The sequence below is a fragment of the Pseudonaja textilis genome, chromosome 2 (assembly GCF_049901715.1).
Source record: "Pseudonaja textilis isolate UNSWEBS1 chromosome 2, rPseTex1.2, whole genome shotgun sequence".
Taxonomy (NCBI): Eukaryota; Metazoa; Chordata; class Lepidosauria; order Squamata; family Elapidae; genus Pseudonaja; species Pseudonaja textilis.
The window spans coordinates 134,597,636-134,611,447 of record NC_141991.1 but is presented as its reverse complement, the minus strand read 5'-3'; the positions used below and the strand labels follow the sequence as shown (position 1 = coordinate 134,611,447).

The following is a 13,812-nucleotide window of genomic DNA, read 5'->3' as shown; positions in this document are numbered from 1 at the left end:
ACAATGTCCTGGAGTCATGGGATCCCCTTTTGCAACCTTCTGACAAGCAAAGTCAATGGAGAAACCAGATTTATTTAACAACCGTGTGACTAACTTAAAAACTGCAGGGATTCACTTCACAAATGTGGCAAAAGTCGTAAAATAGGCAAAACTCTTAACACATTTCTTACTTAGCAACCTAAATTTTGGGCTCAATTGTGGTCACAAGCTGAGGACTATCTGTAAAACTCCAGGCCAATTGGTTAGGAAAATAGTAGTGTCCGAAAATCCACTGAGTGACAAGCCAAAGACCTCAGTTGACTATTAAGGCAGTTCAGTGTTTAATGTTTTTCCACATAAATGAGGGCTAATCTTCAGATGTGGAGAAAACCAGTGTTTACAATTGGTATGAATGGCCCAGTTAGCCTTCTGTTGTCCCTTTGTTTTGTCAAAAAGGACTTCTTTGCCAAGAAAACCTGTGATTTGGGGAAAAAGGAGTTAAAATGGGTACAAATCTCATAGGATTAAGGCACTCAATTCCAATTCCTCAACCCCATTTTCCAGACAGCATAGCCCGTTGCCTATTTTTGGACTATGCCTCTTGGCATGCCATGCAAAGCCTGGGTAACACCTGACCTGATAAAAGTTGGGCACATTACCTACATTAAAAGACTTTTTTTCCCAAAAGAACAAGAATGATCTCTCTCATGTTCCCTGGGCCACCATCATGTAGAGCTGTGTAGCTCACTATTTAATGAAGGCCAGGATTCTTATTTTTTTATTAGTTTATTATGTAGCATACAAAGGAAATATAAAACCAAATAATAAGAGAAATGGGGAAAAGGGAAGAGTGAGGAAAAAAACGGGAAAAGAAAGAAAAGGCATTGACTTCCAACTCCCTTTGGTGCAGTAAAGCATTAACATCATACCATAACTTTTTACTTTTACATAATAGAATAGCAAATATATCTGATCGGTAAAACCCCAAATCTATTTTTAAAACTGGTTCAAGAAGCAAAATGACTTCATGACCCGCAAGCTTGCATTTCTAATATGATTTTAGGGAAGCTAATTTATAAGAACATATACTGAAAGTAAAATTACCAGGAGGATTCACTGTAGAGAAAATCTTTGCGAAAATATGTTAGTGTGTCCCTCAGACTAATACTGGTGTGCTATCATAGAAGCTTGTCCATTCTGAAAAAACACATTCTAACATCTTATTGGAAGCAATGTTAACAAGTCACAAAAAGGTAGACAAGACATTTATATCAAAAACTGTTTTATTAAATAAATCTATTTATAACAATAGATTGTATGTAGAGCTACCTAGTAGCAATGTAACTTTCTTTGAAAGGTTTATGGTACATCAAGCTGAGGAGTCCTGCAAGACAAATAGTAATAATAAATTTTAAAATCAGATAAATTATGGTAGGGAGCACAGTGCACTTTTGGACACAATCCCCATTTCCTAATAGTTATTTTAACTTTCATCACTATATTAAATAAGTACAGGTAGACCTTGATGTACAAGTTTGTTTAGTGAAAAATGTGACTTATAATCATTTTTCCAGTTATGAGCTTTACAGCATCCCCATGATCATGTAATCAAGTCAGGTGCTAAGCAACCGATACATATTTATGACCTTTGCTATGTCGTCCAAGGTCATGCGGTCACCTTTTGTGATGTTCTCACAAGTCAACTGGGGAGCCAGATTCACTTAACAGCTGGGTTACTAACTTATCAACTGTAGTGATTCACTTAACAACTGTGGCAAGGGAGGTTGTAAAATGGGGGAAATTCACTTAACAATAGAAATTTTGGGCTCTACCTGTAAACATTAAAAATTCACCACTATATCACCTGCCTCTCAAGTTGAATTATAGCACAAACTCATTTACTGCATGCTAGCGTGTTTTGGAAACCTTATTACCCCGATTTAGCATTGTTTTTTTACCTTTAAAAAGAAAAAGGAAATCCAAAGACAGTCCGTCTGTCAGGAACAAAGGCATTTTAGCACCGGACAGTCCCTCTTTTCCTACAAAAAGGAAGAAAAATTAAATGCCACCCATACTGAATCCCTATTCATACTTTATATCAGCATTCCCCCCCACCCCCATAAATTCCTCTGCCTTTATAGCAGCACAGCCAGTGCACTGTGTTATGCTAAAATTGTTTTAAGTCAACAAGGCCACACAAAGAGGGATGGAAAAAGCATTGTTTTATTAAAGTACATTTCATTAACGATGTTGCCAGGCCTGTGACAGTAAAATATATAATTAGTAACGTTCTATCTACTGCTTGCATATTACAGCACTGGGTGAATTAAAAGATAGCTAGACTGGTATTTACAAGGTAAACTCAGTCTTGGAGAAAGTTTAGTAGGATAACAAAACTGTATAGGACGTAAGTAAAATCTGTTCTTACCTACCAGTACAGTAATATAACCTTTCCTTCCTTCTGCTAGTCCTAAGAGGAAGGATCCTTACTCTCGTCTGACTCCTTCCGATGGTCACTGAGTACTCCCTTCTAGTCAGCAGAAGCCTGCACCTGGCTTATCTGTCCACTTGACTCAAAACACGTGTCTACTCTCAGCTGTAGTAGCGTCTGATCTGGAAGCCATTCGGAGCTACGCTTGCTAGCCGTTCCTAGTAGCTCAAACATCTGCATGCCTCCCGGTTTTGTAATGCTACTTAGTTTTCGGGTCCTGGTGTGCTCTCCTTTGTTGTGGTTATGCTACCATGCCAAAAACGAGTATTATTTCATGAATCCTGAGGTCTTGTCAGGATCCACCTGCTACTGCAAACTCAGCCGTGGAAAAACCCATCAGGACTGTTAATTTTGCATTCTAAATTAAGCCAGTCACTTATCAGAAGTTTTATATATAAATACACTTGTATACACACCACATACAAGCACCATTGCAACCATTAACATATTTAAGCACACATTTGTCTTATTTTGTAAGACACTAAGATAGAAATGCTACAGGTGTATTCAGATCTGACAGAAGATTGATTGCCCAAAGTATAATGCAATTCCATGACATTAGCTATACCCCTCCAATTTTTAAGTACATTTCTACATCCATCTCATGGAACAGAAACATACTACTACTGTTTAATGGAAAACCAAAAATAGGAGCCAGTGTACCCATTTTGTATGGTAGGAGTTGCATTAAGTGGGGAAATACATGAAATGTATTTCATCAAATAGAAACAATTTATTTCTGGAGTTTCAAAATGCAACTGAACTTTATCAGAGATGAGAACCTTTTTGGCTCCCTCACAGAAATGTAACAATTTGGGGATAATTAGGTTACTTCAAGTGCCTCAAGTAACAAACTAGTAGCACTTTTAATACCACAAAATTAACTTAAGAGTGCCATAATAAGATTCACACTATTTTCCTCATGGTAGAACTCAGTACAAAATCTAGTCTACTTTTGAGAAGAGAGCACTGTGAAATTTTAATTCAGACCAATAGATTTGTAATAAAACTTTTGCCTAACAGATATCAATTATATGAACTGCCCTGCACAATCTTGTGACCATCTACCACCACCACTAGTTGGAATACTTTTATCCGTTTTATTAAATTTGTTTGCTGTCCATCTGCAAACAAGCAATGTGACTCTTATTAATTTTAGCAAATGTTAACATCTGAAATATTGATTTATGCATTCAGCTAGTAGTGGATTAAAAGTCATGTATTTTGTTAGTCTCTTCAGTAGGAAATCTGTTTCCTATTTTTCATCATAAAAATGAGACTCCAAGTGAGCCAAAGCAATCTGGTATCAACATCCCAATTATGGGAAATTTCACAGCTTTTGACAGTTGACTGGTTCTCTTGCTGTCAAGCCCAAGAAATTGAAATTTCTATAGTACAGATAAAATGTTGATGCTGTATTTGGAGCAACTTAGGTCTAACTGAATAACTGCCTAGAGATATCGTAAGCATAGCAGGCTCTAGTAGTGACCTATTTACCAAATGTCCCATTTCAAGCTCCTTGTTAAGCTGCTATGCCTATATGCTGATATGGCCAAAACTTTTTAGTTGCCTTTAATTCAGCATATAAAATCTGCCTCAGTCACTGGCACTCTTTAAACTCAACCAGGAAAAAAAAGGGAAGACATGAGCTGAAAAAGCAAACAGTAAAGAACAATTGTCAAACTACCAAGATGATGTCCTTACTTAAATAAGGAATACATTTTGGAAGTGGTCCTTCGTTGAGGAAATTTCTGCAAATTTGTTTTTCATGAAGCTAAACACAAAATCAATATATTTGGCTTAGAATATAAAGATTCCTTGGCATTCTGAGAATCATTCTCTGCTATTTGACTCTTCACTAATCTTTTCCATTTAGTGAAAATCAATGTACATTAACTTATAGTAAACTAACTTTACACAGCACACTTTAAAAAAAAAGACACATTTATTTAGCGTCATGATCAGTCTATTACAGTTTGCAGTCAACAGCATGGGTGTGGAAAAAAAAATCTACATAAAACCCCTGGTTGGAATGCTTTGCACTTTCCACAGAACACAAAAAACTAAAATATCCTGTTATACACAGTTAGTCACAAATACAGTCCTGATGTTTGCAAACAAGCGCTTGTCTAACACATGTCTTCATGAGGCAGTTCTACCCTGCCACAACTCTGTTTGGCTGAGTTCACAACTGTGGTAACCTGTAGCTTCCCTGTCACTTCTCTGGCTCTCCTCTCCTGCTAAGCTTTGTTTCCTGTTGAATAATATGGAATAAAGTTGTTAATCTAAACATATTGAGACTCAAGGCTATAATCCAATATCAAGTTGTTCCCCCGATTGCCAGTCCATTTATTAGCTTTAACATCTGCATTTTATTCCAAATATGCTTAAACTACAATAACTTGCTCAGCCACTTTATGAGTTACTATTACAATTCATTTAGAACTGCATATTTATCCATGAGCAAATGGAGGAAGTCTTACCTAGGAATTAAAACCGCCTTCCACCACCATAGCTACTGCCACTACCAGAGCCCCCATAGCCACCTAAAAAGAATAAGTTAGTTATCTTAAATGGGAATGGGTAAAAAAAAAGAAAACTGTTTCGAAAAAATGGACTACGATCTTTTATAAAAAGAATGAGGAAACTGTGAGGACTGACCTCAGTTTTTCATATCAATCATTCAAGAATTCTACTAGAAATTAATGTGATCCATTTTCCCTCTAGTCAATTAGATCATACACTTACCACCACTTCCACCATAAGGGCCAGAGCTCCTCCCTCCAAAGTTTCCTCCTTTCATGGGCCCAAAATTTGAAGACTGACTGCTGTAACTGCCAAAATCATTGTAGCTTCCTCCACCTCCAAAGTTGCTTCCTGAACAGAGTAAAAATCATCCAAGAATTTACAAACCCCAAATATTTCATCTATGAAATTCTTTCATACCTGTCTAGATATTTTCCCAACTATACTGACCATATTTAAATGAAGGTGCATGCTAAGCCTAACAAACCGCAAAAATTAATACAACTAGACCTGAAGAAACCTTTTAGGGTAGCCATGTCAGAAATCATCTAACTTGACTCTGGTGGTACAATGCCCCCCCCCCTCCACCATTTTCTACTCCTCTCCATCTAGGTCACCCTGAACAGCGGCAATCAGCAGCTTTGAGACTGAATCTAAAGTGCAAGCCTGGGCCTCAACTTCGGCCTTAGCACTAATGATACTCAAAGAGACCACTGTGTTGCTCCCCAAGGAGTGCAACCCTTGGAGAATGGTGCAATTGCTCTGACAACCAAGCTCTCACACAGCCTCTGAAAATTGCACAAGGAGGCCTTACTGCTTAAAAAAATGTAAACTTTTAAAAGGTGGCTATGGGGAGCCAGTCCCCTACTTCTGAAGAACCCAGGCCATTTTTATGCAGCCTCTGCAAATCAAGTTAGAATGGGGCATGCTTTTAAGAATAGTTTCAGGTGTTGGTGAATGCTGGCATGTCACCAAAACTTCAAGGAATGTCCGTTGGTGCACTTCATAGATTTGCTTTTACCGGTCTAGACATATTTGCTTTGGCAGTTTATTCCCTATTGTAACACCATTATCGGTCCAGCAAAAACTGTACTAGATAAAATAATTTTGGTGCTCAAAATCAAATTGACATTTACCCCCACTGCCACCACCAAAGCCGCCCCCGCCGTTGTTGTATCCATCATAGCTTCCACTGCCACCATAACCCCGGCTTCCTCCAGAATATCCAGGGCCACTGCCTCCATAACCTACAAAGCAAATAAGATACTGAATTGCAGAACATTGCAAATTGTGTATTTTACAAATCTCAAGGATTTTAACATTTTTTATAATTTTATGTACGCAATACTAAAGATACATATACCCTTAAAATAAATCAACATGTCGTTGTATGATATCTTATGGAAAATAGCAGCTTTTTCAAAAGCTGTATGAACTTACCATCATTGCCAAACCCATTATAACCATCTCCGCTGCCCCCGTATCCTCCTCCTCCACCGCCACTGCCGCCACCGCTGCGGCTACCAAACCCACCTGAGGAAAAAAATAAAATATTAACATACTGATCTTATTTCAGATTTATGGTGAACTTCTGATATAGTCATTCACACACATAAGTTTGGCATTTGTGTAAAAAAAAAAAGCATATAGAAAAGCTACACATCCAAAGTACAGCTTAATCCCAGAAAGAAATCCAGTAATAAGATACAACAATGTATTCCTTTAAGTCCTTATTGTGATTAAGACCTTAAAATGAATTTTAAATCTTCAAAAACCTTACTTACCACGGCTTCCAAAATTGCTACCACGGTTGAAATTGTCACCACCGCCAAATCCACCTCCACGTCCACTGCCAAAACTTCCAGAGCTACTGCGACCTATGAACAACAACAACATGTGGCTTTCCTGGAAAATGCCACTACAAAATGTTTCTGTGTTCAAATACTGCACACTTACCTCGCTGACTGGAAGAGGCACTGGCCATTTCCTGTTTTGACAAAGCCTTTCGGACTTCACAATTATGTCCATTTACAGTATGGTATTTCTGAACTAGACATGAAAAGATAAAAAAATGGTATCAAAATCCCTATAGAAGCTACATATAGAGAAAACAGAACAAGTTAGGGCATAGCTGAAAGGATGAAATAAGATGCTTACTGACAATCTTGTCCACAGAGTCATGATCATCAAAAGTAACGAAGGCAAACCCCCTCTTTTTGCCACTGCCACGATCAGTCATTATCTCTATAACTTCTATTTTGCCATACTGTTCGAAGTAGTCCCTCAAATGGTGTTCCTCTGTATCTTCCTTAATCCCCCCAACAAAGATTTTCTTCACTGTCAAATGTGCTCCAGGTCTCTGGGAGTCCTATGAGACACGACAAACACATTTTAAACTCTTAATATTTGTGGCTGCTTGGTGATTATCCATTTTGCCAGAGAACGCATGATGCATCTTAAAGACATTAGTATTTAAAAATTCAAGCCTATCCACTTCAAATTTTAACATACCATAAACCCTAAATTTCTCCAACCTGGCAGTGCAAAAAAAATTATTTCAACCTCAGCCAACATATTAGTAGAATAGAAGGAAGGGAGGAACAATTAACACTAAATTCTGTGTTTTCACCCCAAATGCAATTCATGGATTCTTTTTTTTTAAAAGGAGAACTTATTTAAAAAAACTTATGGACATCCAAGTTATATACTTTAACTTTGACACAGCTCATAGCAAAAATCATAAAAACAAAATAATTTAAACTAGAAGCCAATAAAATTTACAAATAAATAAATTTAAACTAAAGATGCCAAATGTAGTAGTACTATTAAGCAAACTATATTATCAATGTTCTGTGTAGGATACATGACTGCAGTATTTTGGGCTTCCAGCATTTTCGCTAAGACTTTGAATCTGTTGACTATGCACCCAACAGTAGTTTTTCTTACCTCTCTAGATACTGCTCTCTTTGGTTCAACAACTCTCCCATCAACCTTGTGTGGTCTGGCATTCATGGCAGCATCAACCTCTTCCACTGTTGAGTAAGTGACAAATCCAAACCCCCTGGAGCGCTTAGTATTTGGGTCCCTCATTACCTAAGAAGAAACAATATACATTTTTGCTGTAAAATACACTATTGCAAGAAATGCACCTGATGCAGGCAATGTTTAATTTAGAAAAATCAATTGCCCTGTTTTTTAGAAATAGGATAGTGATATACTAAAGGCAACATTAGTGCTTAATATAGTCGTTGGGAGATTTTCTTCTCTTTTCTTGACTATTGTATACTTCCTATATCTTAATTCAGCTAAAGTACACATATTTATTAAATTTGTTTGCTGCTCATCTTGATACAACTGACATACTTACCACACAATCTGTAAGTGTGCCCCATTGCTCAAAATGATTGCGAAGGCTCTCATCTGTTGTCTCAAAACTCAGGCCACCAATAAACAGTTTTCGCAGTTGTTCAGGTTCCTTGGGGGACTGAAACAGAAAAGTAGGCAACACTAGGAAGGATATGATCACAGTGTATAATGGTGGGGAGCCATAATGAAAATAAGCATGATTTATTCAGAGTATAAGAATACCAAGTCCCATCAGCCAGAACCAGGTAAAAAGTACAGGAGATGATTTGCAGAAATTAGCTATTTAGGAAACAGGAAGTGCTTTTAAGCATGTGCACAAGCAATGTAGCTGTTGTGAGTAGCACCAGAACCAAGCTCATAAAACCTGAAAAATAATTTCTGGCGTGAGCTTTTTTTTTGGTTCGGTTTTTATCTTAACAGCAAAACCTAAGTACAGACAGTCCCTGATCTACAACCGAATTTGTCAAATGCTAAGCAAGACAGTTAAGTGAATTTTCCCCATTTTACAACCTTTCTTGCCACAATTATTAAGTAAATCGCTGCAGTTAAGTGAATCTGCCTTGACTTTGCTTGAAAGATCACAAAAGGTTTGATTGTGTGACAAGGGGATACTACAATGGTAGTAAGTATAATGGTTATAAATCAATGACTACCTGTAATTTAGGGATCACTCAGACAATGTAGCCTTCTTTCCTTTTATCCATTCTGGTGTCATAAAATGCAAATTTTCACCCTACATCAATGGCTTTGCTTGGTATACAGAATCCCAAGACAAGTAGAACATTAACACTAGCATGCGCATCCAATGCAATTAAGGTCTCTAAAGCATTTACTGTACATTGCTGGCTGCTTTTGTATTGTTACACAGCAAAAGGAATCATATTTTAGGAACAAAGCCACTATTCTAATATGCCCTCAAAAGGAGATATATAACGGATCGTCTTTTAAGGCAATGCAGGAATTTACTTATATTAGGCCTAGCAAAAGTATCAGTACTGTCATAATAAATTTACCCCATCTCCCCAAATTAGGTGCATTTTAGTGTTTCCAGCAAGCATTTTGGGGCTGGGGGGGGCGAGATTACGTTCCAATTTCCAACATTGTAGCAATTTCAAAACTTATGAGAATTAAACACATACAATGGCTGATGAAACATACTTTCTCAGGCACACATTTGTCAATGTAAGTGCTTTCAAAATTTTAAAGCTTTTAACTGGAGCTTCCTCGGGCACAAGCCTTGGTTCAGAATGGGCATCATTCTCTTCTCAACCCCACATTAAAAACGAAGGAAAAGGAATTAGAGCCACCAGGCCGCCTCTTTCCATTTGCACAGAGACGTGAAATTAAAAGGCCGAGAAACCAGCTCCCAGAGACAAAGCAAAGGAGCACGTGGCTTTCGCATCTTCCCATTTCCTCCCCCCCACGCAAACTCCGAACTGCTCCGTGGAAGTGCGCAGGCGTGCGATTCATCGCACGGCGCAAGCGCAGCCATGACAAGCGCAGGAGATGGCCGCCGCGAACGCCACGCACTGGAAAAGATGGCGCCTAAACTAGCAACACAGCGCGCACGCGCAGTTTGCCAGGTCCTGGGGGGGGGGAGGGAAAATAGGCCCAACCAGAGAAAAAGACCTATTATAAAGGTGAATCAGAAAAGCCAAACGCGGGCAAGCGGCGGAAAAAGATGAGCGCAAAAGGAAAACAATGCATTTCAGTAGCGGGAATGAGGAGAAAAACGGTATTTGTAACACTTACTGCGTTAGGCGACAGATCGCACCCATAATCAGACGATCCCTAAAGGCAAAGGAAACATAATTCCACAAAAACAAGCCACTGGTATAGAGTCGTAAAAACAAAATAAAACGGCCCGTTGTAGGCTCTTACCTCAGATTTGGACATCTTGGCGGTAGCAAATGGGCGAGGCCGACCTTCTTCACGAACGACGCTCCCTCTCACTGCACCCGATACCAAAAGGGGCAGAGTCACCCGTGCGTCGTCGACTCATTATCAATACCCACCCCTGCCCATTGTTATTGGATGGCTGTGTAGCTTTAGTCGATGGCTATTGGTCAATAGGCAAATAGTCTGCCTCCTTAGTGGACGAATACGTAAAGTTACGCCTGTTTCCTCTCCATTGTCCCACCTCCTTTGTCCTTCTATTGGTTGGACTTCTGTCACTCCTTTGATTTGGTGAATTTTCCCGCCCTGTACTCCTAGAGCTCCAGTTGCAAGGTAACATCCTTCTCCTTCATATGGTTTCTTTCTCATTGGAGAATTCGGAGCATAAGTTGTTCTGATTGGCTTTTACGACCAGCCATCTTTTTAGAGATTGGTCCATCTTCTCTTCATTCATTATCATAGAGGCGGGAATTAAGTTCGTGTTGTATACGGGTTTAGGTCGGTGGTTAGAACTATATCCATCCCTGTGGTGGTGAAGGTACATGCCAGGTTAGAAGGGGGGAAAAAAGATCGTTTTATGTATAAAATTTGCTTCCAGGCAGACGTACACGGTGAGGCATATTGTACATATGCGCATGCGTTTTGAAATATTACGCCGGAGAGGAACGGTTGTCGAGGAAGATAGTAAGGAGGTGCGCGCGCCTCACGCCAGCGCGGTGAAGCTGGGAAGGGGGCGGAGGGGCTAGCGCGTGCGCACTAGAAAGCTGTTTTGGCGGGCGTTGCGCAGAAGCGGTGGCCGTGAGGGGGTACAAACCAGGGAGGGGGAAGTTGGTTTCGTACCGAGCTGTTACTTTCCCCAGGTGAGCGACCACGGGAAACAGTCTTGGCGGGGAGCGCGTTAACCGAGAGCCAGTGATTCTTCGGGAGAGGGTGTGGTTTCGGTATGATTGGGAACCTGATTGACTGAGCCGTGAGGCACCGTTGGGAAGTGGGCGGGGCTTGCATCTTGGGCGGAGCCCTCAAGTGAGTGACAGCCGAATGAGTGAAAGCTTGAGGCAGTGAACAGCGTCAGAACTTTGAGATCCGGGGTATGAAGTAACAGGCGTTTTAACCAACGGGTGCTGCGTTTGTCTTCGGGAGGGCTGGCCCGGTGCTGTTTGATGGATGCGCAGTCTGGCCAATGAACGGGTTACTCGGCTAGCGCCTTCCCTATGAAAGTGGGGGAGGGGGGAAATCTGTCTAGGAGCGAAAAGCTTTCCGCCGTGACTCCGCCCGCCCCGTGGATAGGCGCTCGTTTGCCTTTGCGTCTTGTTCTGTTTCCCCTGCAGAATTTCCCGCCGAGCTTCCCCCGCCCCCAGATCCAAAGAAAGTGGGAGTCGTTTTCTATAAAATGGTGGCCCGGTATATCTGCACCTTCACTTAAGGTGATTTCTGGATTATCTACGGAGAATTTTACAAACATTTTTAAACAATAAAAATAATCGCATCTAGTCCTGACCGTCCTTTCCTGGGCATCCATACTACTTTAGGCGGTCCCGTAATTCATGATCTGTAAGCCTGTATCGGGAATGTGATGGTTGCAACTCTTGGATTTACGAAGATTTTAAACCTCAGAATCCCAGTAATACGAACTACTTTATATGCGTACATTCTACAGCATTATTTACTGTGATAAACATTTGTACTTCTAGAATACTTGTTTTAATATTTTTGTTGGTTTACATTGGTTTAAGAAAAATAGAACTGAAAGGTGGTTCAGTCTGGCAGCATTTATGGAGATCTCGTATTAAGTCCCTAAGAAATGACTGGATAATTTTGTTGTGATGCTATAAACCTTTGAGAGGATAAATATATACATATATATTTTATCTGTAATAATAGCCGAGTGCAAGCATTTCTATTTTTTAATTGAAAGAAACTTGTGGAACAACTAAAGCATCTGGATGTAAATTTCATTAACTCTTAAAAATATGAAAGAAACATTTCCATATAACTAAATTTCATCCCCTTTGTGTTCATCCTGGACTGTCCCAAAGGTGCTTTTTCAAGAGGCAACTGGACTTTGTTTTTTTTGAGGTTTTGCTTCTCATCAAAAATCAACTTCAACTGACTAGATGGTAGAGAATGGGAAGATTTATACTCCTTGCAGACAGTTGGTCATTTATATTATTTTAAGGAGAGGTCACCTGGAGGTTTATCTGTGTCATCAGAGTCACCTGAGTAGTACAAATGGGTGTGGAGCCTTCTTGGAACTGTTGAAAGAACTGTGTTGTAGATTGGAAATAGATGATGTCATATCCCTCCTCTGTTCAATTTTGATAGATGGCCTCTTTGACCCCTCTTTCAAATCAGCAATCCTCTCTGTCCAAAATGTGGATTTTGCTGTCTTCAAAAGCGAGGCCTTTGTCTTTAAAATGCAGATGATCTGCTGAATCTAGTCCTGATGGGTTTCTTCTCCTACGTTGTGCCATGCGTTTATGAAGTGGTTGCTTTGTTTCCCCAATCTACAGATCTGAACATGGCTCAATGCTTTGTATTGCATATACCATGTTGCTCAGTTTGTGTTTGGGTGTTTTATCCTTGAGATGTACAAGTTTCTGCCTTAGTGTAGTCTTGGGTTTGAAATGTGCACGTATATTGTGTTGGCTGAAGATCCTCTTGAACTTTTCAGATATGCCTGCAACGTATGACACCATTGCTTCGTTTATTGTTCTCTGTCTGTTATGGAAGGGCTCTTTTGGGATCTTTTTTGAGATTTGAGGAAGGCCCACTTGGGATAGCCACATGTTCTTAGGGCTTCCTTGATGTTTCAGTTCTTTTTCTTTCTCATTTTTGCTGGTAGGCAGGCCTTCAGCTCAGTGGTGTAGGGTTCTGATAACTCCCATTTTGTGCTCCAGTGGGTGGTGAGAATCAAAAAGTAAATATTGATTTCTGTCTGTGGATTTTCTGTAAATTTCACAGTCCACTCCTATAAATCTTTCCATTCCCCATCATCCAGTCAGAGCTGAAGAAGGTTTTTGGATAAGAAACAAAACCTCAAGAAAAACAAGAAAGTCCAATTGCCTCTTGAAAAAGCACCTTTGGGACAACTATGACCTGGGTGGCTGAGAATCTCCCTTACAGTGAGCTAGGAGTATACAGGTAGTCCTTGACTTACAAAGTTCATTTAATGACTGTTCAAAGTTACAACAATACTGGAAATGTAACATGATCTATTACAACTGTTATACACAGTTACAACCTTTGCAGCATCCCCATAATTGTGGTCAAAATTCAGAGGTATGGCAATTGGTTCATATTTATGGCTATTGCTGTGTCCTGGGGTAATGTGATCACCTTTTGTCACCTTTTGATCAGCAAAGTCAACTGGGAAGCCAGAGTCACTTAACAGCTGGGTTACTAAATTATCTACTGCAGTGATTCACGTAACTGTTGGGGCATAATTCACTTAACAAATGTCGCAATATAAATTTTGGGCTCAATTGTGGTCATAAATCGAGGGCTACCTCTATAGAGTAGTTATTGTGCATAGCTATTGTGCAAAATGGCAAAAA

The 13,812-nt window shown here is 39.7% G+C and overlaps 2 protein-coding genes across 14 annotated transcripts in view; one reads left to right on the top strand and one right to left on the bottom strand.

Moving 5' to 3' along the window:
* Positions 1 to 1,244: 1,244 nt before the first annotated feature.
* On the bottom strand, positions 1,245 to 10,337 carry HNRNPA1 (heterogeneous nuclear ribonucleoprotein A1). Of its 9 annotated transcripts, XR_015741924.1 has the most exons (13): positions 10,244 to 10,337; positions 10,115 to 10,153; positions 8,364 to 8,480; positions 7,943 to 8,089; positions 7,154 to 7,364; positions 6,953 to 7,045; positions 6,781 to 6,873; positions 6,437 to 6,529; positions 6,133 to 6,243; positions 5,219 to 5,347; positions 4,954 to 5,016; positions 1,938 to 2,018; positions 1,245 to 1,363 (listed from the first exon to the last, which is right to left on the bottom strand). XR_015741924.1 is itself a non-coding variant. In XM_026714844.2 (12 exons), exons 1-12 carry the CDS (start codon positions 10,256 to 10,258, stop codon positions 1,305 to 1,307), a joined length of 1,188 nt encoding a protein of 395 aa, XP_026570629.1. In that variant the 5' UTR covers positions 10,259 to 10,337; the 3' UTR covers positions 1,245 to 1,304. The 9 variants fall into 9 exon arrangements, 7 of the variants coding, with proteins under 7 accessions (XP_026570629.1, XP_026570630.1, XP_026570631.1 ...); XR_015741925.1 differs by lacking the exon at positions 10,115 to 10,153; XM_026714844.2 differs by lacking the exon at positions 4,954 to 5,016.
* Positions 10,338 to 10,539: 202 nt separating this feature from the next.
* The window catches only part of CBX5 (chromobox 5), a 41,022-nt gene continuing 37,749 nt past the window's right edge, over positions 10,540 to 13,812 (top strand). The window contains exon 1 of one of the 5 annotated variants that reach the window (XM_087925373.1): positions 10,540 to 10,591. The gene's annotated coding sequence lies outside the window, so the exon portion shown is untranslated. Of the gene's footprint in view, positions 10,592 to 10,706; positions 10,808 to 10,846; positions 10,870 to 11,005; positions 11,119 to 13,812 lie in introns of those variants that run through there. The other 4 variants (XM_026714684.2, XM_026714682.2, XM_026714680.2 and 1 more) reach the window with 4 other exon arrangements.